Source organism: Monodon monoceros, unplaced genomic scaffold, assembly GCF_005190385.1.
Source record: "Monodon monoceros isolate NGI ecotype Baffin Bay Population unplaced genomic scaffold, NGI_Narwhal_1 Super_Scaffold_18, whole genome shotgun sequence".
Lineage (NCBI taxonomy): Eukaryota > Metazoa > Chordata > Mammalia > Artiodactyla > Monodontidae > Monodon > Monodon monoceros.
This window is the reverse complement of record NW_021703774.1, coordinates 105078017-105104553: the sequence shown is the minus strand read 5'-3', so window position 1 is coordinate 105104553 and position 26537 is coordinate 105078017. Positions and strand designations below refer to the sequence as shown.

The window sequence follows — 26537 nt, the reverse complement described above, 5'->3', positions numbered from 1 at the left end:
ACGTGGGCTTCTCATTGTGGTGGCTACTCCTGTTGCAGAGCACAGGCTCTAGGTGCACAGGCTTCCGTAGTTGTGGCACATGGGCTCAGTAGTTGTGGCTCGTGGGCTCTAGAGCGCAGGCTCAGTAGTTGTGGCGAATGGACTTAGCTGCTCTGCGGCATGTGGGATCCTCCCGGACCAGGGATCGAACCTGTGTCCCCTGCATTGGCAGGCAGATTCACAACCACTGCGCCATCAGGGAAGTGGAAAAATCATTTTTAATAGCTCCTAAAAAATTATATTTTAAGAGAAATTCCTTACATGATATAAATGAAAATATGTTCACAAATGAAAGCACTTTGACAAATAAAAAAATCATAGACAAAATACTATTACCCACAGTAAGTTAGAAGTTTTAAACAATGTAGATATTTTAGTGTTTTTAGCTTAAAGAAAGGCTTATATGAAAAGAAAATGCACTGAGAAATATGTCATTTTTAAACATGAAAGAACAAATAGATTTCAAATTCAGATAGATTTTTGAAACGTTTTATTTATATTCTGGTCTTACAAATGATAATTTTTAACTTTACTCTTCTGTAAGAATGTAAAGCACAAAAATTTGCTAAATATCAGATCCACACAAATCCACAAAAAGGTTTTCTGTGTAGTCTTCATTAATGCGAATCTTTGTGTGAATGTTTCACTCTTACCGTAGATCTTGAATCTGTTTTACAAGAATGAAGCCATACAGTTTTTATGAAGTGCATTCATTACAAGCTATAACGTTTCTATTAAAAGGAAAGCTGGGTAATACAAAAATATGAGAGGATCTGAGAAGCAGGCAATCTGTTGAGGCTCGGTATATCTTATTTGCTTTGTAGTTTTCTGTCTTCACTTTCAAAAAGCACACAGCACATGAGGCACAGTAATCATCTCCCTTATTAACCTCCCTAACTAAAAAATCTGTTGTTCGTAAAACTGGACCAATTATCACAAATTATCATTTGCATAATTAACCACAAGACTATTACAAAGCATTTTGTTAGTGGTATCAACAAATGGAGGATGGAAACTTATAAAAAATGGGTTTTGTTAAGCTTGCCAACTCCTTACATAACATGGGTTGTGCTGCCACTTCAACTTTTAATTAGATGTTTAATGCCTCACAGTAAAAGACTGATCAATGGAAGAAAGCAAAACTAAATTATTTTCTAGGTGCTGTGACATTTCATTTGACAAGGTAACAAAAGGATAGGACAAAATTTAAGCAAGATTTATATGCGTTCCAACTTTTCACTCAGGAATTCTTCTACACTGTCTGTGTTCCATTTGAGGATGCTTAGTTCTTCAGCAATGTTCCCATTGTCGTCCAAAAGCTTTAGCACAGGGTCTGAACCGCGAACATACTACAACAAAGAGGAATATCATTTTCTGCTTAGAAAGAGCCTTTTCAGTTTCAACCAAAGTCCAAATCAATTCAATCCAGCTTAATTACATTTAATAGTAATAAGCTTTTAGACATAACATCACAACAGCTCTTAAAGGAAGTCTTTTAGAAAAGAGTGTAATGGGATTTCATCAAAAATGACAATTAAAACAAATATCACATTTTACTTCTGAAGAGAAACATCTGTTGGTATCAAGCAGTTTACTTGGGATTTAAGCCTATTCTTGAATGTAACAAGTATTTACTGCATACATGACACACTCCAACTCTCAAATGAGTTGAAAATCTAATGAAGGAGGCAGACAAGTTCAAAATATTGAATGAGAATGACTCTTAAGAGCCATGTTGAAATAGGCTGTGCATACAAACTATCAGACAATCCAGTATTGGACTTTCATTAGATTTCTTAAACCAAAGAAAATTTATTCTGTTGTAATTAGTTTATAATTCGGCTGGATTCCTGAAACTTCAGACCTACTAGTGGGTTCCAGTATTTCACCAGAGAGCTCTGAGGAATTCTGACTCTGGGTAAATGTGATAACAAACCTGATCTCATTCATTAAGTGATCAGTCTTCAATGCTAAATTAAGGACCATGTAACTAAAAATGCAGCAGTGATGATGAAGGGAGCTGAGAAACTCAGCAATTATGCTTCAGTTTTACTAGGTCTTCTAGAGTTGTGAACTTCAGAGATGGAGACAAGCTCTGATGTGATTATTTGCATTTGGTATATTCTCAACCCATTTCTGGAATTTAGAAATTGGCCCCCTAAGCTAATAAACCAATAACATTACTACTAAAATCTTTTGGGTCAGGTTATCTACATAAATTATTCTTAAAATTCAATTTTTTATTCAAAAACCCATTTTAGTCCAAAAATTAGAAGCTACATAGCCCATAGTTGCAAAAATGTTCAAAATATTAAATCCAACAGTGTATAAAGAATTATATACCATGGCCCATTTGGATTTACTCCAAGTATGCAAAGCTGGTGCAAAATTTGAAAATGAATTAATGTAATCTATTACTACCAACAGGCTAAACAAGAAATCTTATACCAGTAGATGCAGAAAAAGCATCCTGTCACATGCTACAACATGGATGAACCTTGAGGACATCATGCTAAAGTGAAATAAGCCAGTCATGAAAGGACAGATACTGTACGATTCTGCTCATATGAAGTATCTAAAGTAGTCAAAATCATAGAAATAAAGTAGATGGGTGGCTGCCACGGGCTGGAGGCAGGAGGGAGGGGGAATTACTGTTTAATGGGTGTAGAGTTCCAGTTTTGCGAGACAAAAAAATTCTACATCTACTGTTGCACAACAGTGTGAATATACTTAACACTACTGAACTGTACCCATAACATTTAACTTACCAGTACTGAACTTCACCCTTAACATTTAACTTACCATCTTAACTATTTTTAAGTTTTTTTTTTACCATAATTAAAATTTTTAAAAGTGAGCAAAAGATCTCAGACACACCAAAGAAGATATACAGATGGCAAATAAGCATGTGGAAAGATTCTCAATTAGGGAACTGCAAATGAAAACAACAATGAGATAACATCACACACTTATTAGAATGGCTAAAATCCAAAACACTGACAATAATGAATGCTGATGAATGTGGAGCAATAACTCTCATTCATTATTAGTGGGAATGCAACATGATACAAGCACTTTGGAAAATAGGTTAGCTTTGTAAGAAACTGCCCAACACTCTTACTATATGATTCAGTAATCGTGCTCCTAGGTAATTACCCAAATAAGTTAAATGTTTGTCTACACAAAAATGTATACAGCACTGTTGCTCATAATTGCTAAAAACTGGAAGCGACCAACATGTCCTTCTACAGATGAACAGAAAAGCAAACCATGGTATAACAGAATACTATTCATATTATTCAGCATTAGAAAGAAATGAGCTATCCAGCTACAGAAAAGACACAAAGGAACTGTAAACGCATATTAAGTTAAAAATCTGAAATCTGAAAAGGCTATGTACTGTATGATTCCAACTATATGACAATCTGGAAGAAGCAAAACTATAGAGACAGTAATAAGATCAGTGGTTCCCAGGAGTTTGGTGGGGTGTGGAGCACAGGGAATTTTGGGGGCAGTGAAACTTCTGTATGATACTGTAATGGTGGATACATGACATTTGGTAAAACTCCTAGAACTGTACAAAGTATAAGCTCTAATGCAAACTATGAAATTTAGTTAATAATGTATCAATATTGGTTCATCAATTGTAACAAATGTACATCAATGCAAGATGTTAATAAGGGAACTGGAAGGTGGGGGTGGGAGTACATGGGAACTCTCGAATCAATTTTTCTGTAAACCTAAAACTGCACTAAAAAATAAAGTCAATTAAAATATCTGAATAATTTTTAATTAAAAAAAGAAAATGCTGGAAAAAAGGATCACATTAAAATTGCATTACCTTGATTTGTAGTCCTCTGAATAGTCTGGGTTTATCACTCCTGACGAAAGCTTAAAAGAAAAAAATATTCAAATTGTTTACTTCCAAATCCAAGCTAGCTACAAAGATCAACATAAAAAGTAGAAATAAACTCAATAAATAAAAATTAGATCCTATATGGAAAAATCAAGGAAACTAAAACACATATAAAATGGAAAGATATCCCATATTCTTCAATGGGAAGACTAAATATTTTAAGATGTTAATTTTTTCAAATTAATAAAAATCCCAAATTACCATGGGATTTTGAGGGCTTGACAAAATGACAGTAAAACTCAGCTATACAAGTAAATGTTTGAGGGCTTCCGTGATGGTGCAGTGGTTAAGAATCTGCCTGCCAATGCAGGGGACGGCGGTTTGAGCCCTGGTCTGGGAAGATCCCACATGCCGCAGAGCAACTAAGCCCATGCGCCACAACTACTGAGCCTGCGTTCTAGAGCCCGCGAGCCACAACTACTGAAGCCTGTGCTCTGCAACAAGAGAAGCCACCGCAGTGAGAAGCCCATGCCCCACAACAAAGAGTAGCCCCCTTTCGCCGCAACTAGAGAAAGCCCGCGCGCAGCAACGAAGACCCGATGCAGACAATAATAAATAAATTAAAAAATAATAATAAAAGAGTAAATGTTGGAGAACAGGACAGTTTAGAAAAAGTAAAATATGGGAGAATTTGTTCAATTGTTTAATAATATACTATGTGATACTTATACCAGAATGATAAAACAAAGAAACCGATTAGGAAATCTAGAGAGAGAAAAATACCTGGATTTTTTAATATGGTAAAGCTAGCAAACCAAAGAGAGAAAGAGAGAGAGAGAGAGATTATGTGTGCGTGCATCTGGGTGTGTGTGTGTGTGTGTGTGTTATTCAATAAATACTTTTGAATATCTATTGTATACCAGATAGCAGATATAAAGCTATATAAAACAGAATTCCTGCTCTTATGTAGTTTATAGTCTGATGAGGAAGAAAGATGCTAAACAAGCAATCACATCACTGATAATTTCAGTTGTGATAAGTGTTTTAAAAAAAAGATTCAGAATGCTACCACAGTATTTAACACAGACAACTTGGAATATGGAATATAAAATTCTTCTCTTATGCATGATCCTAAAGAAAATGCTTTATAGATGTGCCTATATAAAAATGGACACTCAGGACAGCAAAACACTACTATAAACAAAGTTAAAAGTAAAAATGACATACTGGGGAAAATTATCTCTTACACAGTATGCAAGAGAGCTTCTACTAATAAGAAAAAAATAAATACTAGGTATAGAGAAATGAACTAAGGACAGGAACATGTAATATACAAATAAACAAATGGTCACTAAACGTTTGAAATAAATGTTCAACCTCACAAATACTCAAAGAACTGTCAAAACAATGAGGTAACCTCATTTGGAGTGGCAAAAATTAAAAAGAATATTTAAGGTTAGAGAAGATTTTGCTGGGGCTTAGTTGTGGGAGAAATATAAATGGACACATCCTTCCTGAAAGGCATTTAGCAAAATGAACCAAAAGTCTTAAAACGTGCATACTCTTTAGATCTGCAAGTCTCTTTCTAGGAACTTCTTTATTCTGAGGAAATAATTACACTATAATGCAAAGATATATAAGATCCTGCTAACCAAGTCTGGAGATTTGAAAATAATCTAAGTGTGTAAAAGGCTATTGGTTAAATAAATTAACATGGACCACTATGAAGTGCATCCAATAATTTAAAAATTATATTAATCTGTATTTAGTGATATAGATGCAAACTCATATATAAAGGTTTATAGATCAGTTTGTTCCCCATGGTTGTTATAAAAAGATGGATATATTGTTTTTATATATTTACACTAATGTTTTTATATATTTATTCATAAATATATATTTGCAAAGGAAAAAGCCTAGAAGCATTGAACGAAATCTTTAAAAAAATTAAGTGAGAAAATATAAAATACTTAGCACAATATACCTAACAGTTCAAAACAATAACTATTATTTTAATAGGGGTTATATCTGGAGCATAGGGTTTGGGGAAGTTTTAAATGAATGTTTTCCTTTTTAGGTTGTTGTTGATCTACATTTTACCAAGTTTTTTTTTTTTTTTTTTTTTTTTGCGGTACGCAGGCCTCTCACTGTTGTGGCCTCTCCCGTTGTGGAGCACAGGCTCCGGACGCGCAGGCTCAGCGGCCATGGCTCACGGGCGCAGCCGCTCCGCGGCATGTGGGATCTTCCCGGACCGGGGCACGAACCCGTGTCCCCTGCATCGGCAGGCGGACTCTCAACCACTGCGCCACCAGGGAAGCCCCGACCAAGTTTTTAGTAATGATCACGTCTAACTGTCCAAATTAAAATATTTTAGAATACATTAAAAAAGATAAATACAAGTGGGATGTTTCATTTGGATACCTAAATGAGGACAGTTCTTAATTCCAGTTCTGTTATCATTTGCAACAGCCTCTGATTAGATTTTATAGTGACACACATGCTTCTGAGAACTTATTTTTTAAACTTAGAATTAACTAGCAATAGCACTATAGACATGTTTCACCATGAAGATCTTTATATATGTGCATCTAGGACAACTAAACAAAGATTAGTAAATGCTTTTTCTTTTTAAGGTTTTGCAGGTTTTTTGGAAGACACTCAGATATCCCATCTAAACTTCCCCTACTAAATTTAGTTCAAAATAAAACTGATTATATTATTCTGGCTTATTAGAATATCTTCTCTATTAACTTCATCCTTTAAGAGTTGTCCAATACTCCTGAATCCCCAAACAAAAATGAGCTTATGATATGCTGTTGCATTTTATAACCATTCCTTTGGCAAATGTTATATGCACATCTGTGCAAAGCATAATTTAATACACAGTGTGGTCACTACCACATAAGAAACTTCTCTGGAGAAAAGAACTATTCTTAAGTATTGTTTTTGTATCTATAACAGAACCTATAACTTTCTGTCATTCAGAAGTTTGTTTGTTTATTTATTTATTTATGGCTGTGTTGGGTCTTCGTATCTGTGCGAGGGCTTTCTCTAGTTGCGGCAAGTGGGGGCCACTCTTTATTGCAGTGCGCGGGCCTCTCACTGTCGCGGCCTCTCTTGTTGCGGAGCACAGGCTCCAGACGTGCAGGCTCAGTAACTGTGGCTCACGGGCCTAGTTGCTCCGCGGCATGTGGGATCTTCCCAGACCAGGGCTCGAACCCGTGTCCCCTGCATTGGTAGGCAGATTCTCAACCACTGCGCCACCAGGGAAGCCCCAGAAGATTTTTTTAACAGGCCGGAATGAGGGAATAAATTGAAAAGAAATATTAAGATGAGTCACTAATGACTATTTTCATCAGTTCTTTTCTCTTCTCTCTGCTATGTATAAATCCACAAGCTTCTAATTTTGACTGAGGGGGGTATCTATTAAATACCCTGCAGTAGCAAATCACATTTTGCAGGCAGTAAATTAATCTTTTAAAATATATTTGGATACTTACTATATACACATGGCACTAGGAGAGGCTGTAAGAGCATATAAGAGACTTGCAAAAAAGACCTCAGAGTAACTTATTTTACTAGTTTTCTTTCTGCTGTTTGAAAAATAACTAAGTGATATCAGTTTGGAAATTCCTAAAGAGCTTAATTCAGTCACTCTATTTCAAGAAAATGTTCCTATGCTAATTTAATTATTTGTCAATTACTAAGGCAGATTTGTAAATAACACTTCAAAACGATCAAATATGCAGAAATGATTAGAAAACATTAAGTGGTAACGGTGAATGTTTCAGTTTTGTCCTCAAGAATCTTATCAGCATGTCATTTGTGTAGCTGCCTAGGAGACCTTAGAGCCAAGTTTTGCTATATACACTGCTTAGAAAGTCATGGTACTCTTCTTATAAATCAGAGGCTCTTCAAAGTTAACTATGAAGAGTATTAAAAAATAAAAATCTATCTTCTTCCTCATTCCAAAAAGAGGATAAGTGGGGATGAGGGATAACAGGAAGGATATGTCTTGAGGTCAAAGAAAAATGTTTGAACTATGTTATTTTCAAAATCATAAACAAGTGAAAATATAGAGGCAAAATACACTTGGCTAGATCTAACAATGTACCTTTGGTCACATTACAAGTAGTCATACAATGTACTCTATTGGTTTTAAGATTTAATAAATAAGGGCTTATGGCAGGTACAATTAAGATTTGTGAATTGCCATATAAAATTACATGGAATGATAATTAGACGTTTTCCCCTTGAGTAGAAATAAGTATATTTGTATCAGAATATAAACAAAAATGTCATATCATACCCAGAAACAACAATACAAAGAGAAGAGCAGCAGCAACAACAAACAACAGAACTGAATTCTCAATTGTGCTCAGTGAAAACTACTGGGTATCGAAGAGTATTTCTAAAACAATATTTACTTACAAACTATCTGGAGTGCAAAATCATGAGTCATTTGGGTCCTCCCAACAAGACAATTTAAAAGCACTTAAAAACGTTCAGAGAATGGCAATTTAAATAAGAGAATTTGGGGAGACTGGAGGTACAATAATGAAGACAAGACAAACTAAAAAGATTATGACTTTTCAGATCAGAATAATAAAGTCAGAAAAGGACTATTTGAAGACTATAAATCCATAAAGGCTATATAACCAATAAACACAGGCTTTTCACCAGTTTCCCATTTGTCAAAAGTGGAGCCACCTTTGAATTAGATAAATTTAGCAAATCCATTCATTCATTCAATAAATATTTGAATTCCTCTTAATCTGAGATGCAGTGTTAGAAAGATTTGGGATACATTAGTGATAAAAAATTTTTTAAAAGTCTGGGCTTTATGGAGTTCCTAGTTTGGTAGAGGCAGAAGACCAGTAAATTAAATAAATACATTACAATATTATGTGGGAACTGCTATGGAACACAAAGGGGAGGTGTAAAATTCTGTCCAAAGGCAATCCCAAAATAATGCTTGAACTAAATTTGGAATGAATAGGGGTTCGTCACAAAAATGGGTAAAGGCATAAGTCAGGAAGAACATGCAGTGTGTGCAAAGACTTAGAGGTCAGAGTTCAGAGAACTGCAAATAGTTCTGCACATAAACTAGATATGTGAACCTAGAAAAGAGAATCCAGGTCATGATAGGTCTTGTACATGATGCTGAATCTGACATTTATATGTGATGGGGAACTACAGGTAATTTTAAATAAGAGGGTCACATAATCAAATCTGTCTTATGGAAAAGGTTTTTTTTGGTAGTTGTGTAGGAGAGAATAGAAGAAAAGGGAAAAGAGACAGGCAGGCCAGATAATAAGTAATTAATCCTTCCAGATAAAGATGCTAAGGGGCTGATTAAAATCACAGAGAAGGCCAAAGATATGAAGGTTTATTAAGGAGGGGGAAGAGACACAACTTGGTGACTAACTGCGCATAAAGTGTGAAAGAAATATTGATCATGACTCTCGGGTTTCATGCTTATACTTTGCTTGATGATACTGCCATTTGTGGAAACAGGGAAGATGGTATACTTTTATCAGAGAAGAGGATTAATTTAGTTTTTGAACATGCTGGGTTTAACGCCTCTCTACTAAAAATGTAGGCCACAATCTACAGGACTGTTAGAAATATAGAATCTCAGGATGCAAACCAAATTTACAGAATTACACTCTGCATTTTAACAAGATCCCCAGGTGACTTATGTACATTGGTTTAAGATACTATGAGACCATGCAAGTGGAAACATCAATTTGCAGTCAGAAATATGGTATCTAAAAAAAGAAAGATTTAATTTAAAGATACAGATTGGGAATCATCAGGTGAACACTGCAGTTGAAACTGAGGGAGTGGGACATCATTCAAGAGAGTAAGAAAATAACACAGACCCCGACTAACACCAATATTTGAAGTGTGGGTGGTAGATGAGATGCCAGGAAAGGAGAATAAAATGACCTGTTCACACAAGTGAAGGGAAGAGTTTCAAATGCTAGAGAGTCATGTTATCTCATTTAATCCTCAAAACAGTCCTATAGGGTAGATATTAACCGATTTTACACCACCTATTAATCCATTTTATAAATGAGAAAATTGATGAAGATAGTGCTAACGAATCAGTATTCCTTCCAGCAAAACTCCAAGGTAGCATCATAATCCTAGGCATCACTACCAGTCAACCAAAGTGGGTACGAGAGGCAAAAAGCTATTTGTTCTCAAGTTCTACATTATTTTAAAATTCCTTTCTGTGTCCGAAGGTTTATGATTCTAATACAGAGGTTGGCAAACTATGGTCCATAGGCCATATTGGGCCTCCCTGATTTTATAAATAAAGTTTTATTGGAACACAGACACATGTATTCATTTAAATATTTTCTATGGCTGCTTCCATACTACAAAAACAAAGATCAATCACTGCAATGGAGACCTTGTTGCCTATAAAGCTGAAAATCTTTACTATTTGGACTTTTACAGAAAAAGTTTGCCAAGACCTACAAAATTAGGGAAAATTTACATTTTTTGATAGAGACAGACTACAGACATATCCTTATCATGGTAAGACTCATGCTTGAGAAGGAAAACATACTTACTTAACATCATTACTTTTGATGTCACCACAAGTGATAAAACACTAGGTCCAATATACAATGAGATGTTTTTATACATACTGACTTTCCTACTTAACCATAACATGGAAAACGAAAGTATTTTAGGAGGTATACCTGGAATTAGCTAAGGCATATGATCTGGGACTTTTTTTTTTTCATAAACCCTGAGTTATTTAATGTGGATAAGACATTTCAAATTTTAAATCCTCCTCTCTTCTGGAATAATTTAACATTAATTTTTTCTTCTGTTTTATGACGTGTCTAATTTAAATTAAGTAAACTTAAAAAAATATATTACTTTCTCATGGGCTCCGAAAATACTGGTATTATACATAATTATATTAAATATGGTTATGGACTTTGGAATTAAACAATCTTTTTAATTTAAATAAGCTTGTACTAATTAAATATTTATACACAGAATTAAAATCCAATGTTTCAAAAGGAAAAGACAGTATGACTACAAATACCCACCAGTTTGATAATTTAACTATACATAAGAAATATATATATAGTTAAGTTGCAATCTAAGGATTAATAAACTACACTCAATCTTTTAAAGACTGAACTAGTAACTGCAGAAATTATTACCATGGACGTAAGAAAACCTGATATCACAAACAGGAGGGCTAATTGCAAGCTATTCTTGACCTCGTGAAAATCTGAGTCACAAAAGATTATTAATAAGACAAGTCAGTAAATATGAATAATGAATATAATTAAAAAGCAAATGCCAAAACTTTTTAGGAATAAGAATGATCACATTATTCAGAGAACTGATATAAAAAAAGCCAAAACAACTCTGGTACAATACTGAGTTTAAGTGTTTGAGGCAAAATAAATCATACAGAGTAAAGAATTTTCTCCCTAAGCAGAAGTGGATGTTATATTCTGTGCTACATCAGAATATGCACTTATTCTGACAAAGAATGTATTTAATTAGATGTGCATCTGCTCTGGGTCTCATATAAAATGTCCCCAAGTCCCCAAGTTGCAATCCAAGGATTAATTTCCATGCCAAATGAGCAATATTTTATTATAAACAATTCTAGGTCAGCAATAAAGGGAATGTGCTAATACAGGCAATTTTATAAAATACTAAATCCAAAAAATTCTCTTGCCATTATGTAAACAAGGCAAGAAATCATGGAAAAGCAGCAGAAACAAAAACAAAATAAAGTATATAAATAGAGCGCTTATGTATTTTAGTTAAAAAAAACAAACAAACCCCCAAAAACAAAAAAACAAGTTCATTACCTTCATAAAACTGATTTTCAGCTGACATGCAAGGATGGAATAGAAAAGCTTTAGTCCAAGTCTTTTTGGAGATAACAGAGCTCCATTACTGTTTGTTGTCAACCAAAAGAATACACTTTCACAATTATCCTTTCACATATTTATCTTTAATTCCTGTGAAGATACACCTGTATGACCTCCTCTCTTCTACACCTCAAGTTCTATGGTAATTTTCTTCTGGATGGCTTGTTATTTTGTACATGTCTACTCTCACTTAATGCAATTGTTCCTTAGGAGTTTTATATAAATCAGTTTACATTAAAAATACTATTTAGAAGGATTACACTTCCACCTGGTAAAAGAAAGGCTCTCAAAATTTGTGCTTAGGAAAGTCTCTTCTTTTAAGAAAATAATCACCTCATCATGTGCTGTATTTAAATCTAAATTTCATATTTTATGCTTGCTTAGAGTCAAGTAACTTAGTATTCAACAATTATTATAAAACTCCACTCCCATGAAGACAAATGTAGAGAAAATTCATATACTGTTGCGAAAGTATAACCTTAAATATTCTTATTCTTGGGAGTATTTAATGAAATTATTTTTGTGAAATGCTGATTTTAAATTATTAACTGAAATTTTACTAGAGTTGATTTTATATACCTTGGACTTGAGGGAACCTCCCCAATTTTCATCCACAGACTTCAAGAATAGCTCCTGCATACAGCTGCAAAAGGAAAAACAGGAGTTTAAAAAACTGGTTAAAATTTTAAAAATGTAGTTATAAAATAAAATTTCATAGCACAAACATTACAGTTAAGCAGATATATAGATCAAACAAATGTCAGAAGAGAAAATGGAGGCCTAAGGGTATTAAATAGTTGAGGAGTTCAAGCCCTACATGGAATATTCTCAAACTTAGCCAAAAAGATTGAAGAAGATATGGAGACTTGATGATGAACTTGAATAGGTAAGCTGTCCTAGGAAGTTCTTCACAAAATTTTAAAGACTTCCCACAGTTTTTTTAGGATGCTAAGCTGAACCCAGGTATGTATCCATCTATTCAACATAAATAATGAGAATTCTTTTTGGTTGCTTTTAAAATTAAGTGATCAATGTTTTAAAATTAAACAATACAAAAACCCAATACCTTTAAAAAGTAATTAGAGTACTATGTAAAGATATTACAGAAAAGCCAGTAAAATCTCATTATAAAGAACATAAATGCAAATATTTCTCTTAGTGAAATTCAGCTGAAATGGTAAACACTGCTTCTCTAGCTATAGAACCTGCATGTTCTCTTTATAGTAAAAGCTCATTATAAAAAACTCAAACGCAATTATTTTATTGCAATGAATTTAGCTGAAACAGATTCAGTAGTAAATATCACTTTTTTGGTGGAGGTAGAGCCTTGCTCATTCTTCTGGTAGTGACTTGGGAATGCTGTGACTCCGAGAAGGCAGGCAATCATAAGAACATACTATAACCATTTTATTTCTTCCTAGCTTTTAGACTTTTTTTAACTTGTAGGTCCAAGAGCTAAAGATGGATTTTACTTTTCAAGTTCTAAAATAACACAAAAAATCACTTGCACTATGCATGTTTATTTTAGATACTTTGGAAAACACAGAAAAGCACAAAATAGAAATTTAAAAATCACTTAATTCTAACTCCTCTCCAAATAATGACTTTTAAAAAACATTTTGGTGATTGTGGGTAGGTCAATAAATTTCTTAAGTTTTTGAGGGGCAGATACTGAGAGTCTGATGGAATTTGCTTTAATTCAGGCTACTCATGGACTCTGAAACCACTGATGGATTTCAGATTAAGAACTCTGATGATCTCTAAGATTTTTAAATAAGATTTGGTTTATCTTGGTTAGACCCCCCCCCCCCCCCGCCAAATCTTTAAAAGTATAAGGCCATATTACCAATGAGCTCATAAAAAGATGTTTCACATCTCTAATCATTAGGGAAATTAAATCAAAACCACAATGACATACTACTTCACACTCACTAGAGGCTATTATCAAAAAAACAGAAAACAACAAGCGGTTGGTGAGGATGTACAGAAAATTGAATCCTTGTGCACTGCTGTTGGGAATGTAAAGCAGTGCAGCCACTGTGGAAAACAGAATGGTGGTTCCTTAAAAAATTAAAAATAGAATTATATGATCCAGCAATTCCACTTCTAGGTATATGCCCAAAAGAACTGAAGGCAGGGACTGAAATAGTTATTCGTATACCAATTATTATTCCCAATAGCCAAAAGGTGAAAGCAACCCAAATGTCTATTGACAGATGAATGGCTAAACAAAATGTGGTATATACATACAATGGAATAGTATTATTCAACCTTAAAAAGGAAGGAAATTATGACACATGCTATAACAAGGATGACCCTTGAAAACATTATGCTGAGAAATAAGGCAGCCACAAAAGGATAAATAGTTTTTGATTCCACTTATTGAGGTACTTCGAGCAGTCAAATTCAGAGACAGAAAGTAGAACGATGGTTGTCAGGCATTGGGGGGCGAGGAGTGGGGAGTTATTGTTTAATAACTGTGTTTCAGCTTGGGAAGATGAAAAAGTTCTGTAGATAGATGGTGATGAAGGTTGGACAACAATGTGAATGTACTTAATGTCACTGAATTGAACACTCAAAATATTTAATTTTATGTATATTTTACCAGAATTTAAAAAATAAAAAATATAAGGCCATATTAAAATTCGGTTATTAGATTTATCTTTTATTTCCAAGTTTATGATCCCTTGGAAACTCTAAGTGGAGATTCCATTACCTGGAAGTACGATGGCATTTCTCTACACCACTGTTTCCCAAAATTCTTCATATCATGACACACTGAAAACAGTAATAATTGGAGCACTGGGGTAAAAGGAAGTGGCTGCTTATAACTGGAGATGACTAGCCTGGGGCCCTTGCTCACCCCAGTCTCCATTTGGTTGTCCCAAGGACTGAAGGATTCAGTATCCTAGCACACTTGTAACCCATTCTCTGCACCACAAAACACGAACTGATTAATTAAAAATATTAGAAACCTATTCTTTAATTAATAGGCAGCTCAGATGTGAGCTTCTCAAGGAAAATTTTTGTTGACCTCCTACTCTCTGTTAGGGACTTTCCTAGTAAACTTCCACAGAATTCTGCTCTTATCATAATGTACCATAAATATCCTATAACTTGACTGTGGACAGGAAAGGTCTTATAATTCCCCCCAGACCTGGACACAAAGCTGTTGTTCAATATGTGTGTGCTGAATGGACAGAACTGTTCATTTAATGGAATTAAATGACTCTTTTTTCATCGTGTAACTTTAAAAATATTTCAAGTTCCTTTCACATACTTTGTAGATTATGCTTAGTTCCAGTCCAGGGTAAACAAAAAGAAAATGTAACTCAAAGCTGCCTAACATTATTAAAATCAAATTCTAAAAGCATTAATTTGTGATGCTAGTTTGGCATTTTATTTATGATCTGTAGTGTTCATAGGAAAACATTTGTTTTTCATGGTGAATAAATATGGTAAATTAACTACAAATTGTGTAAATTTTCAATGCCTTATAAAGTAATCATAAGCATCTTTGGCAACACATACATTCATACACAAGAAAATATATGCTACTTAGAATTTATCAAGGGCATGAAGTATGAAAGGATTAAAAAAGGTTAAAACTTGAAATTTCCTTGAATCTCACCTTTAGCATTTTTACTTTTTAAAGTAACATCATACAAAAATGCTGACCTTCAAACATTTGCGGAAAAATAACAGAAGAAAAATCAAAGAAGCAACAAGTTATATAACTTTCATATAGCAAGCTTATATATATATATATATATATATATATATATATATATATATATATATATATATATATATATATATTTTTTTTTTTTTTGGCGGTACGCAGGCCTCTCACTGTTGCGGCCTCTCCCGTTGCGGAGCACAGGCTCCGGACGCGCAGGCTCAGCGGCCATGGCTCACGGACCCAGCCGGTCCGCGGCATGTGGGATCTTCCTGGACGGGGGCACCAACCCGTGTCCCATGCATCGGCAGGCGGGCTCTCAACCACTGCGCCACCAGGGAAGCCCAAGCTTATATTTTTGATACCAAGTTGGTAGGCCTCTTTTCTATATGCATTAGAGAAGCCTTATTTGTATAGACAATCTAACTCTAGGCACTATCCCATTAGGATCATATTATATTAGCCCAAATAATTTATGTAAATGGAATTATTTCCATTGGAAATATTGGAATACCTTTATGGTATTGGAACATAATAATGGAAATATACGGATACCTTTAGAAAAATATGAAAATGATGCACAAAACTGAATTTGCCCCTTGGGAATTCACACCTATTTCCATATTACTCATTACTGCTAGTTTTCCTAAACGTTCTCATAGTGTCCTCTGGGTGGGAAGTAGAAATATCTAACTACTTCAGCTCTATAACTAATTTACCTTATTTGTAACAGGGTTTTTGAATATGCTAATTTCCCTCTCATTTAAAAATAAGTGATTTTAAATTTATTATTCTTAAAATAAATTTCAGCTTTGTAGTTAGCTAATTTTTTTGCAATTAAAAAATATATTTTAAGCATTACCAAGATTATTATTTATACCTATCTTAATTTTAAATTCTGCACAATTCATATATTTTCCTAATACTTTGGGACAATGTACTCCCTTCATTGTTTAAAGACTTCCCTGATAATTTACTTTTGGAATATAATGATTTTTTACCACCTGACCAACCTCTTGTTATAAAATTTTAGTAAGGCTTATAATGAGGTTTTCCCATATAGAAAAAGGCCAAAACCTTTACTTTGTGGTGATAACTTTGCTGTAAGTCTAACTATGTTGCTATAAAATGGATCAGATTAACAGCAAGACAAAAAAGTTGGTCTATGCTGTTTTCTACCAGATAGCTAGATTCCTAGATAAGTTAATTTATAACACCAAACAAAGGCAACACATGTGAGTTACGTAAATTTTCTAAAGAATTTTTTAAAAGTGTTGTATTTGTTAACTTTTACTGCCACCATCATACCATCACCATCACAACAAATCTGTAAACCTGGTCCAAGTCAGAAATATTCTACTACTTTCCAATACTGAGCACTTAATATATTTCTGTTGGTGATGACATCCATGGCTCTGAAGAAACATGACAGTAAGAAAACCTTGAAACAGCTAATTATTTAAACTAAGTCACACTAAATATCAAATTTTCATACAGCATGGTATTGTTAAATTAAACAAGGAGGCCATCACACTGAGGTGGTTCTAGGGCATTAGCAGCCTATGTAACCAAACCCAAACCTAAGCCTATAAATGCTTCAAAGTTAAGAAATAAAAACTAAAATAAATAATCACAAACAGCCAACTAGGCTTTCCCAAAAAAGGCAACCACTTAAGCTATAGCCAATCAAAAAATTTCCTTGCTTTGTTTCTGCATCTTCTCCATAAGTTTTGTCCCTAATTCCTGTTGGTGGGGCGCTCCTAACCACTTCTAGTTTGGTGTTACCCAATTTGAATTGATTTTTGCTCAAACTATTAAAAATGTTCATATACCTCAGTTTATCTTTTAAGGTACAGTGAAAAGAGCTTAAGTTATAAAATCAAATGTGTATGCGGGTCCAATTCTGGTTCTGTGACTTAAAGGCAGCAAGTCATTCTCTTTGAGCTTCAGTTTACTGTCTGAACAAGAAATATTCCCTACCTTCCAGAGTTGCTAAATGGAGTTTAAAAAAAAAAAAAAGACAAAAACATGCAAAACACCTGGATTCTTTAGATGCTCAATAAGTAAGAATAGTGAATATTATAATATTTTCTTTCACACTATTGGTTATGTTTAAGGTGTGCACCCATTTTCATAGAGCTTTAGGTAGCCCTGATAGCCTATTCAGGGCTATCATTCATTGTTCCTGTTACTAGAATAGCCACTTCAAAATTTCTCAAGCTTTCAAATTCAAATGACCTTAGAGCAGTGTTTTCAACCCTTATTGTATACTTGGATTACCTGAGAAGATTTTGAAACTTACTGATCCCTGGAACCCATCCCAGTCCAAGTAAATCAGGATAGTTGGGTTGAGATCTAGGCATCAGTATTTTAATTAATATTACTACTTTTAAAGCTACCCAAGTGATTGTAAAGGGCAGCTAGGGGTGCCTTGGACTATACTCAACTATTAATGAGGCAAAAATTACAAAACAATCAAACAGTAGAGGTTTTTGCTCAAGAGACTAACCAAATTAATTCTAAAAGGTAAACCAGGTAAACACTGACCAGAGCAAGACAAATGCTGCAATACTCTTTTTCTTCTCGTATGAAGTATTGCTTGCAGCCATACATTCTTATTTTTGAAATCCTCTTTTATTTAAAGCAAAATTTTAGAAAAAAACTGAAAAAACTTTGAATATTAAGTAGCAATATGATGAAAATGATCTAATGTTAGGTGAAAAAAAGGAAAAATTTTGACTGCTGAACGAATTCAGATCTGAGGAGTAACTATTTTATAGGTCTTCTGAAGGCTTGCTCTTAAATAAAATGTAGGAATTTAAAAATAAGTAAGTATGGCTATAACATGATAAAAGCTAGGTATTATTTAGAGATCTTAAATGAAAACCTATTATGATATGTTCAAGTATATGTGAACTACTCTTTAAACATTAATTATATCCAGTGTAATTTCTTAAAGTCAACTTTACTCCTTTCACATACATCTGGGTAGAGGAAAAATATCAACACATCATGCAGAAGCTATTTTTTTTTAGCAAAATTTAGTCAGTTAATTCTCAGGGAAAATGTTTCCATCTAAAACTACGTCTAGTTACCTGCTGATGTTTTAAATTTTAATTCATTATTTATCAAGGCCATTCCTGTATTTTGTGATTTTTATTTTTATTTATTTATTTATTTATTTTCTGCGGTACACGGGCCTCTCACTGCTGTGGCCTCTCCCGTTGCGGAACACAGGCTCCGGACGCACAGGCTCAGCGGCCATGGCTCACGGGCCCAGCCGCTCCGCGGCATGTGGGATCCTCCCAGACCGGGGCACGAACCCGTGTCCCCTGCATCGGCAGGCGGACCCCCAACCACTGCGCCACTAGGGAAGCCCTGTGATTTTTATTTTTTAAAGTGCCTATAGTGATAGAAACAAAAAGCTACAATTACACATGGACAAATAACCAGGGTACTAAATAGTTTGCAATCTTACAGTAAGCTTTTGTCAAGATTTTAGTTTGTCACCTTAAGTGTATAAAGCAAATAGTGTATTTATTAACATTTTCATACACACACTGACTGATGGCATTCTTACATAGGAACGATGAATGAATATGGAGGAATAGGGAAATAACTTGGGTTTTACAATTTTAGCAAACCAAGCTGGTAAATAATGCTCTAATATTATACCCCTGAGATTAAACTATTCATTTTTAGGTACTTTCTACCAAACTCTGAAAAAATATAAAACAACTGTGCCTAAGGAAGATCCCTAAGTTTAAAACTTATTCTACTACACTATTAAATTGCTATTCTTCTTTGAATCTCGTGTCTGACTTGAGATTGAGAAAACTAGAAACAAGCAAGGTAATATCTACCTTAATTTAAATTAGGCTCTAAAGAAGGTAGGAGTACACTGGGGGAATATTTCCATAAAGATACAATTACTGTTCCACTAAAAAGCTCAATGAAAATGTACAAAAATAAAATAAAAATGTTTCTCTGACATCACCACAATCTAAATTAGACCATTTCAACTATGAAATTTGAGAAAAAAAAAGAACGAGGCTCCTTTCAATACTGTGATAAGAAGTAGAATTTGTATATATACCTAAAACAAAGAGAATTTCATCAGCAAGAGGTTAAGACTGTAACTATTAGACTTTCACCTGGAAACAAATACACCCACAGATACAGACACACACACATTCCTATACATACTTCAGCTACAAGTATGAATAATTCAGGGTATCATTTGGGAACAATGTATTCAATCCTACTAATACCTAGGGAATATCACACAATATAAAGAAATAACTTGACACAATGCCACTATATTTCCTGAGGCCAAAATATCCAAAGAATGGTAAAAATGACCCTAAGCTTGACTATCTTAGTAAGCAGTTTTGAAAATAAAACCAATTAGCCCCTTGGTAACATGTGTAAGTAAAGAAAACGGTAAAAAAAATTCAATGTATTTTTGCTCCTAAATGTTTGAAAATTATAACGTATATCCCTGTTAACTTGAAAAACTGAGATCCTGTTAAAATACAGTTCAATATCCAACCGTTTCAATAGCCTCAAAAAATGTACATGAAAGTGCCATATACGGCAGGAAAACCTGCTTTTCAAAAGAGAATTCAATTCTTTGTGTTAGTGTTCCCAATACCACTCCAATACTGAACACTGTTTGTCATAAAAAAAGGGGCAATTATTACTATCTTTAAGAAAGGTTACAAATATCTGAAATAAAAAACAAGAGTTGGCTCAAATGATTTTATTCTATTAAAATTAATCACCTAATATATTTTAACTTCAAGAACAGATACAAAAAAAAGCCATAATAATCCCAAAGTTAAACAGTACACAAAAATTAAGAGCAACAATATGAAATTAGAAAAGAACTAGGCCATTCCACACATTTTTATTTTTTGTGCACGCTTTGACAAGTATACTATCTATTTTAGAATTGACTATGGTACCAGATACAATTCATGGCCTGCTAAATTAAAACTTAACACTTATTTCTTCAAAAAGAAAACTGAAAAGGCAGTTTGGAGCTAAGGGTTGTATGCTATATTAAAAATTATCTTCTGTTGCTGTCCCTTTTCCCATCCACCACCATCGCCTTAAGGGGCTACCTTGTAGTTAGATGGAAGTTCTTTGCAGACTTACGTTGGGGTTAGCAGTTTCTCAAATAAGAACACTGGAAAGCATCCTCACTCATCCCTTCCCCATTCCAATCCAGTCAGTCAATACATCCTGTAAGTTTTATTGCCTAAATCTATTTCAGATCTGTCCCTTCTCCATTTTTACTACCAGTGTGTTAGCTTAAGCCCCTGTATCTTGCCTCTGGAAACTGGCAATCGAAGTTCTTTTTCTGGCAACAGTATTCCCCTCTGCCCTGTCAACTATCATTCACAACACCAACAAAAGTTATTAAAATACAAATCTGATGTCAATTCACCATTTACAATCCTTATATTTTGTCCCCTGACTACAGGATAGGGTCCAAACTTCTTATCAAGGCACTCTGGACCTACTTAATTACCTATCGTTATCTCTCCTCATAATAAGCTATCTGATTTATTTTAGACACCCATCTCTCTCATGATGACCCTGTATCTTTGCATTTACTTTTCCTTCTGCCAGAGACGACCTTCTCCTAATTATTTTCCAACTTATTATAAGCATCAACTTCTACATAAGCAAGTGGTAATATTTCTGGTCTGTCAAATGGTTATACCCTTCCTTTTACGTGCTTTCATACCACATATTTTGTTTACAGCACACATCTCACTGAATCTTTGAAAGAATCAATGCATCTGGAAAAATAATAAAAGGAAACAGTACAGAAGGGTATAAAAGAAGAAGTAAAAATTTTCCTTTGCCTCCCATCTCATTCAATAACTTTTAAACTGTTTTTAGTTCTTCTACTGGTCACTTCCATAGTGATTAATATGGTTCTATCTATAGTCCTTGATTATGCCAACTTTAAGAGATTTACTGATTCCTTCCTCCTTCCAACTTTTATTTATTTTTTATTTCTAATTTTTTTAAGCAGCTATAACATTGGATATTATGCTTTAGCCCAACAGAATATCCTGCCAACTGCATTCTAGTAGTCCAATTTCCATGTCTATTTCTTCATCTCCTCCAGGACAGTGACTATTGTCTTATTTTGGCATTCCCAGAACCTATAGTAAGAAGTAATATTCAATATATAAACAGAAAGTTTATTTTGACTCTGAGGTAGGTATGTCTAGGAAATGCAGTTGTAAGACAGCCTGGAGATAGATTATGAATTACTTTAAGGATTTATTTCCCTTTTAAATATTACAATCTGCAAAGGTGACAGAATGTTTTAACATGCTTACATAGAAGCTGATCCTGATTTGTAAATACCTAAAAAAATTGACTACATTTAGTTTTCATACTAAAGGCAGAGAAATGTCACATCTAGAAAATATAAAAAATAAATTTAAATAATATTTTCAGTCCACTGAATAACTGCACAAAAGAAACTTTAAAACTTTTGTTACACAAATATATGACACATATGTTTATTGCTACTTGTTAGCTGTATGACTTTAGGCAAGATCTCCATGCCCCAGACTCAGCTATGAAATGGAGATGATAATGGTAGTTACCTCACAGAGCTGTTGTGAGGATTATACAAGTTAATTCATGTAAAGTCTTGGAACAGCACCTTCATATTATAAGAACTTAATGAATGTTAGTAGCTATTAAGTAAATATTTGTGTCATTATTTACTACTGTTGCTACTCAGGAGTCTTACTTAGTGATTCTCACACTGAATTTGAACTGTTGCCAAACATTACTCAGATTTGTTTTTTTTTAAAGCTTCTTTCTGGACAATGTTTTTATATTATAATTAGAATAATCTGTTGAATTATATTTGTTTCCTTTGAAGAAATCAATTCATGTATTTGATGCTACCGACACTACAAAACTGAAGCTATTTTAAGCAACTGTGAAATTTCTTTAGCAACTACAATTTCACGCAGTAGCTTAACCTCCATTTCATCCTTCTATGTTTTAGACACAGTAGCATTCTGCTTTTGATAGGCTAAAGCTTAAAATTTGCCACTGTTTTGCATAATGCTGTTTAAGCTGACTTAAATTACTCTAAAGCTGGCTACAGAATTTCCATGGAAATTGAAAATAACAAAATGTTTCAATGCTCTTTTATCAGAAATAAGAAAAATTATGTGACTTACTTAAAATGTTTGGTTGGGCCTTCAATAAAGCCAAACTCATTAACATATTCTTCAAAAACACCAAGTAATGGAAGCCATTAAAGTCTGTGGTAAACTGAGGAGTAAAGATTTGGTAATTTTAAACAGAAACTAGTAATGGGACTGTGTTATTAAATTTGTTAAATATAAATGCAAAAGGGGCAGACCTTCAGAAAGTCTGTCTGGTGTTTTACATTTAACTCATTCATTTTCCTACAGTAACTCTGTGAAGTAGGTATTACTGTTAAGATTTTCAAGATGAGAGGCAAAACAGTGTCGATGTTTAAAAACTTGGGGCTCTGGAGTCAAGAGAGACTTGAGATGAAGCCAGGTTCTGGCACCAGTTTGCTGGGTAACGTCGGGCATACTACACCCTAGTTTCCTCTTCTGTTAAATAGGGGTAATAGTATTTACCTTATAGAACTGTTGTCAGGATTAAATAGATAACATAGGTAAACCACTTTAGTACATAACCAAGGTAAAATAAACACTTAAAGCTGAGCCAATGTAATTATTAAAACAAAACTGAAGATTTTTAAGGTAAATAAAATCCTTTTATCAAATACCTGAACTGTTGAGGTATTTTACAGAACCAGTAATGGTATAATTTGGTGATCTGCAGCCTAGGTTTCTACTGATATTCTGTGAATAAGACCAAGATGTTCCAAAATTCAAACAAAAGAAATCTCTTCTCAATCTGTAGAGTTAAAAAAAAAAAAATTCACTTCTAAGTTTTTCTCTTCGAAATTTTCTTAAACCTTTGAAATCTGTTACTAAGTATTAGATTAAAAATTGAGCTCCACTTTATCAATGGTTTTGAATATTTTTTAGTAGCAAAACCTTTTCTCTTCAAATGCAATCTTTCATTTGGCATTTAAAAATGATCAAAATGCTACACATTTTTAAAGTACAAATTTGCAGTATTTTCCTTATTAAAAATGTGTCAACCAAGGAGTCAAAAAGTTGAAATCTAGGGTTATGTTGGACATAATTCTGTATTTTGCTGCACATAAGTAATTACAAATGGTCAAAGTCTTCATACTACTAATTATTTTATCATAAGATATTTCTTCTTGATTCAACTGATCCAAGAGCTTGAAAGTGGAATAATAGAAAATTTTGTTCCAAATTTTTATTACTGGTAAATCTAATAGTTCATGTTATATCTCTTATCTATTTTCTTTTACCCTATTTTTCCAATAGCAATAATTATTATGTTATCCTCTGAGTTCTCCAAATTTGCTGTTTCTTTCTTGTTTTTTCTTCATCAGCAAATCAGATACCCCAATTTATAAATGAGGAAACAGGCACAGAGGGATAAGTAATCAGTCCAAGTTACCAGCTTGAGTAGCAGGGGATCTGAACCTAGGTAATTTGGTTTCAGAGCCTGTGCTCTTAAGCACTACTCTAAACTCCCCCCTCCACCCCCCAATACAATCAAGACTGAATGAACAGCAAATTAAGTTGAAATAAGTTGCTTATTGGTTCATATATATAAGTAATTCGGCTAACTGGATTCTTTTCTCCTAAAAGGTACTCTGGTTCGGTAAGTAGCCAAACTATTCAGAATAGTAGTTCAGAGATAAAGTAGGTGTGAACGCAAAAGAACAGAAAGTACTAAAAACCAATTAAATAAAAATAATCTGAGAGAAGAAAAAAGCATTGGGACTATAAGATATTAAAAAGAACAGGTACTAGCTAAGGAAATATGGGCATATAACTAAGGAGAAAAACAGAAGTTCTACAGTAACAATGTCTGGAAGAAGCTGATATCATTAAGATATGAAAAGTTAAATGAGACAGGAAAAAAAAAAGCACCTAGCTGACAACATTAAGTTCAATTTCACAGAACTGGGAAGATTATAAAAATATGAGAAAAATAACCCATTTATTGAAGTACTACATTTAATCTTATAACCCTTAGGAAATAGAAGTTAAGAAATTCTTAACAGAATCAAAATGATTTGATTGATTGTTCTCACAGGAAAATCCCAGGAAACTCTTTTAACTGGATGGTCATGTACTCCTTGAAAAAGTATCTATTAATGTTTGTGATCAGACTGGGAATACTAAAAATTTGTGCTATTAACATCTCTTTTTTTAGATAGATTTGGGAAGCTTATGGTATCCTTATAAGTAAAATACAGAAATGAAAATTCTATATTTATAGTTAAATGAACAATTAGTGTTACTAACAGATGACTGAAATCATGAAGACAAACTTTCTTATTTTTTATATTTAGGATATATAAGTGAAATACATGAAAAAGGTATTTAACAAGCATCTACAAAGTTGAAGTATATTTTCAACATAATTTAAAAAAATGACCTTTTTTAACTTGTTCTTAGTAAAAACAGCCTTATTCAAGGACAAAAACTTATGAGATACTGTAAGCTAAAGGCTGGGAATTCAGAAACATAAAACATAGTTCCAGACTTCAAAGAGCATGAAACACTGGGAGAGAAAAAAAGCCAAACAACAGATACAATATGGTGGTGGTTAAGTGCAAATCAAGGGTATCCTCAGGTGCTTTGGGAATACAGAGGTGTAGCTAACATAACTTGGAAGGGCCAAGGGTAGTGAGTAAGGAGGAGAAATTGGGGAAGAGTTCCCAGAATAGGGGACACTTGAGCTAAATCTTTAAAATAGCTCAAGGAGAAGTGATTTACTCTAGTAATTGAGGAAAAAAAAAATAGCCTGTTCTTTACCTAAGAGCTGCTTCATCCACCTGCTCCCTAGTGCAACTTTCCACATAGCTAGTGTGGCAGCTAAAGGTTCTTACATTATTCCATGATCCTAGCTAATAACTGGTTAGTGACCCAACTTGAGCTAGTAACAATCCTTGTCTAAAATACTTCAAAATTGTAAATGGGGAAGAATTAGTCCTTTTCTGGTGGGAAAAGCTATAAGGAACTGGCTGTTATCAATATTATGTTTTCCCACCACAAGGAAAAAGTCAGTCAGCAGTGAAAAGAAGAATGGTCCCTCCCATTCCATCTTAAGATTCTATACATAAAAAGCTGAAGTCACTTATCCTACTTAGTAAATATTAATAGCACCAAGAATTAAATATTTTTTCTTTCATTAGTTTACCTTTTTTTTACTTTAAGCTACAAATTAGAACGCTCCTCATAATTCAGTCAACATCCTTACTAATGTTTGTAAACTGTACCTAGGTATGTATTTATGAGCAAAACTAGTTAAAACAGTAGTAAAATAGCTTACAAAAAAATCTCCTTCTAGGTAGTATTTGTGATGCTTACTTAGGTCCTTTATGATCAAAATGGGGGGTAGGGGGAGAGAAATAAGACCAAATAAAAATAATAAAGGAATATCTATTTGCAGAATAAGGGATTTTGAAGACATTTTCTGCATTTATTATGAATAAGGTTTTTTTTTTTTTTTTTAAACAGCAAATTTTATGCTTCTGCCTATCAAAGGCTAAATTCAGCCTGTTGAATGAGTAAACATTCGAAAAATGATTAGCCTCATCCCTGGACAGACCTATAAAGCATGCAACTAAGCAAGAACTAAAATGAGTATTCAGGTAACATTTCTTTATTATAAATTGCCAAAACATTCCTGCATATAAACTACAATTTTTCTCTTCTAAAGAATTTATATTCCCAATGACTTACACACACACATGGCCATGTTTAAGTATTTGTAATATTTTTGATGTAAGGCACTAGTCTACATACTGCATATTTTTACTTTTATTAAAGTAGGACTAAATTAAACTATAATTTCAAAATTAAGCCTTAAGCCAGAGTTGAATGAGACAGAAAAACTATTA

The 26537-nt window shown here is 33.7% G+C and overlaps 1 protein-coding gene across 3 annotated transcripts in view; it reads right to left on the bottom strand.

Annotated features, from left to right (window-relative positions):
- Positions 1 to 514: 514 nt before the first annotated feature.
- SELENOF (selenoprotein F) overlaps positions 515 to 26537 on the bottom strand; it is a 38191-nt gene continuing 12168 nt past the window's right edge. For 2 of the 3 annotated variants that reach the window (XR_003794646.1, XM_029230901.1), the window contains exons 3-5: positions 12397 to 12460; positions 3881 to 3930; positions 515 to 1388 (exon numbers count right to left, since the gene is read on the bottom strand). Coding sequence is in view for 2 of the 3 variants with exons in the window: in XM_029230901.1 (XP_029086734.1) it covers positions 1257 to 1388; positions 3881 to 3930; positions 12397 to 12460 (246 nt within the window). In the remaining variant the exon portion in view is untranslated. The remainder of the gene's footprint in view (positions 1389 to 3880; positions 3931 to 12396; positions 12461 to 26537) is intronic. The other variant, XM_029230902.1, reaches the window with a different exon arrangement.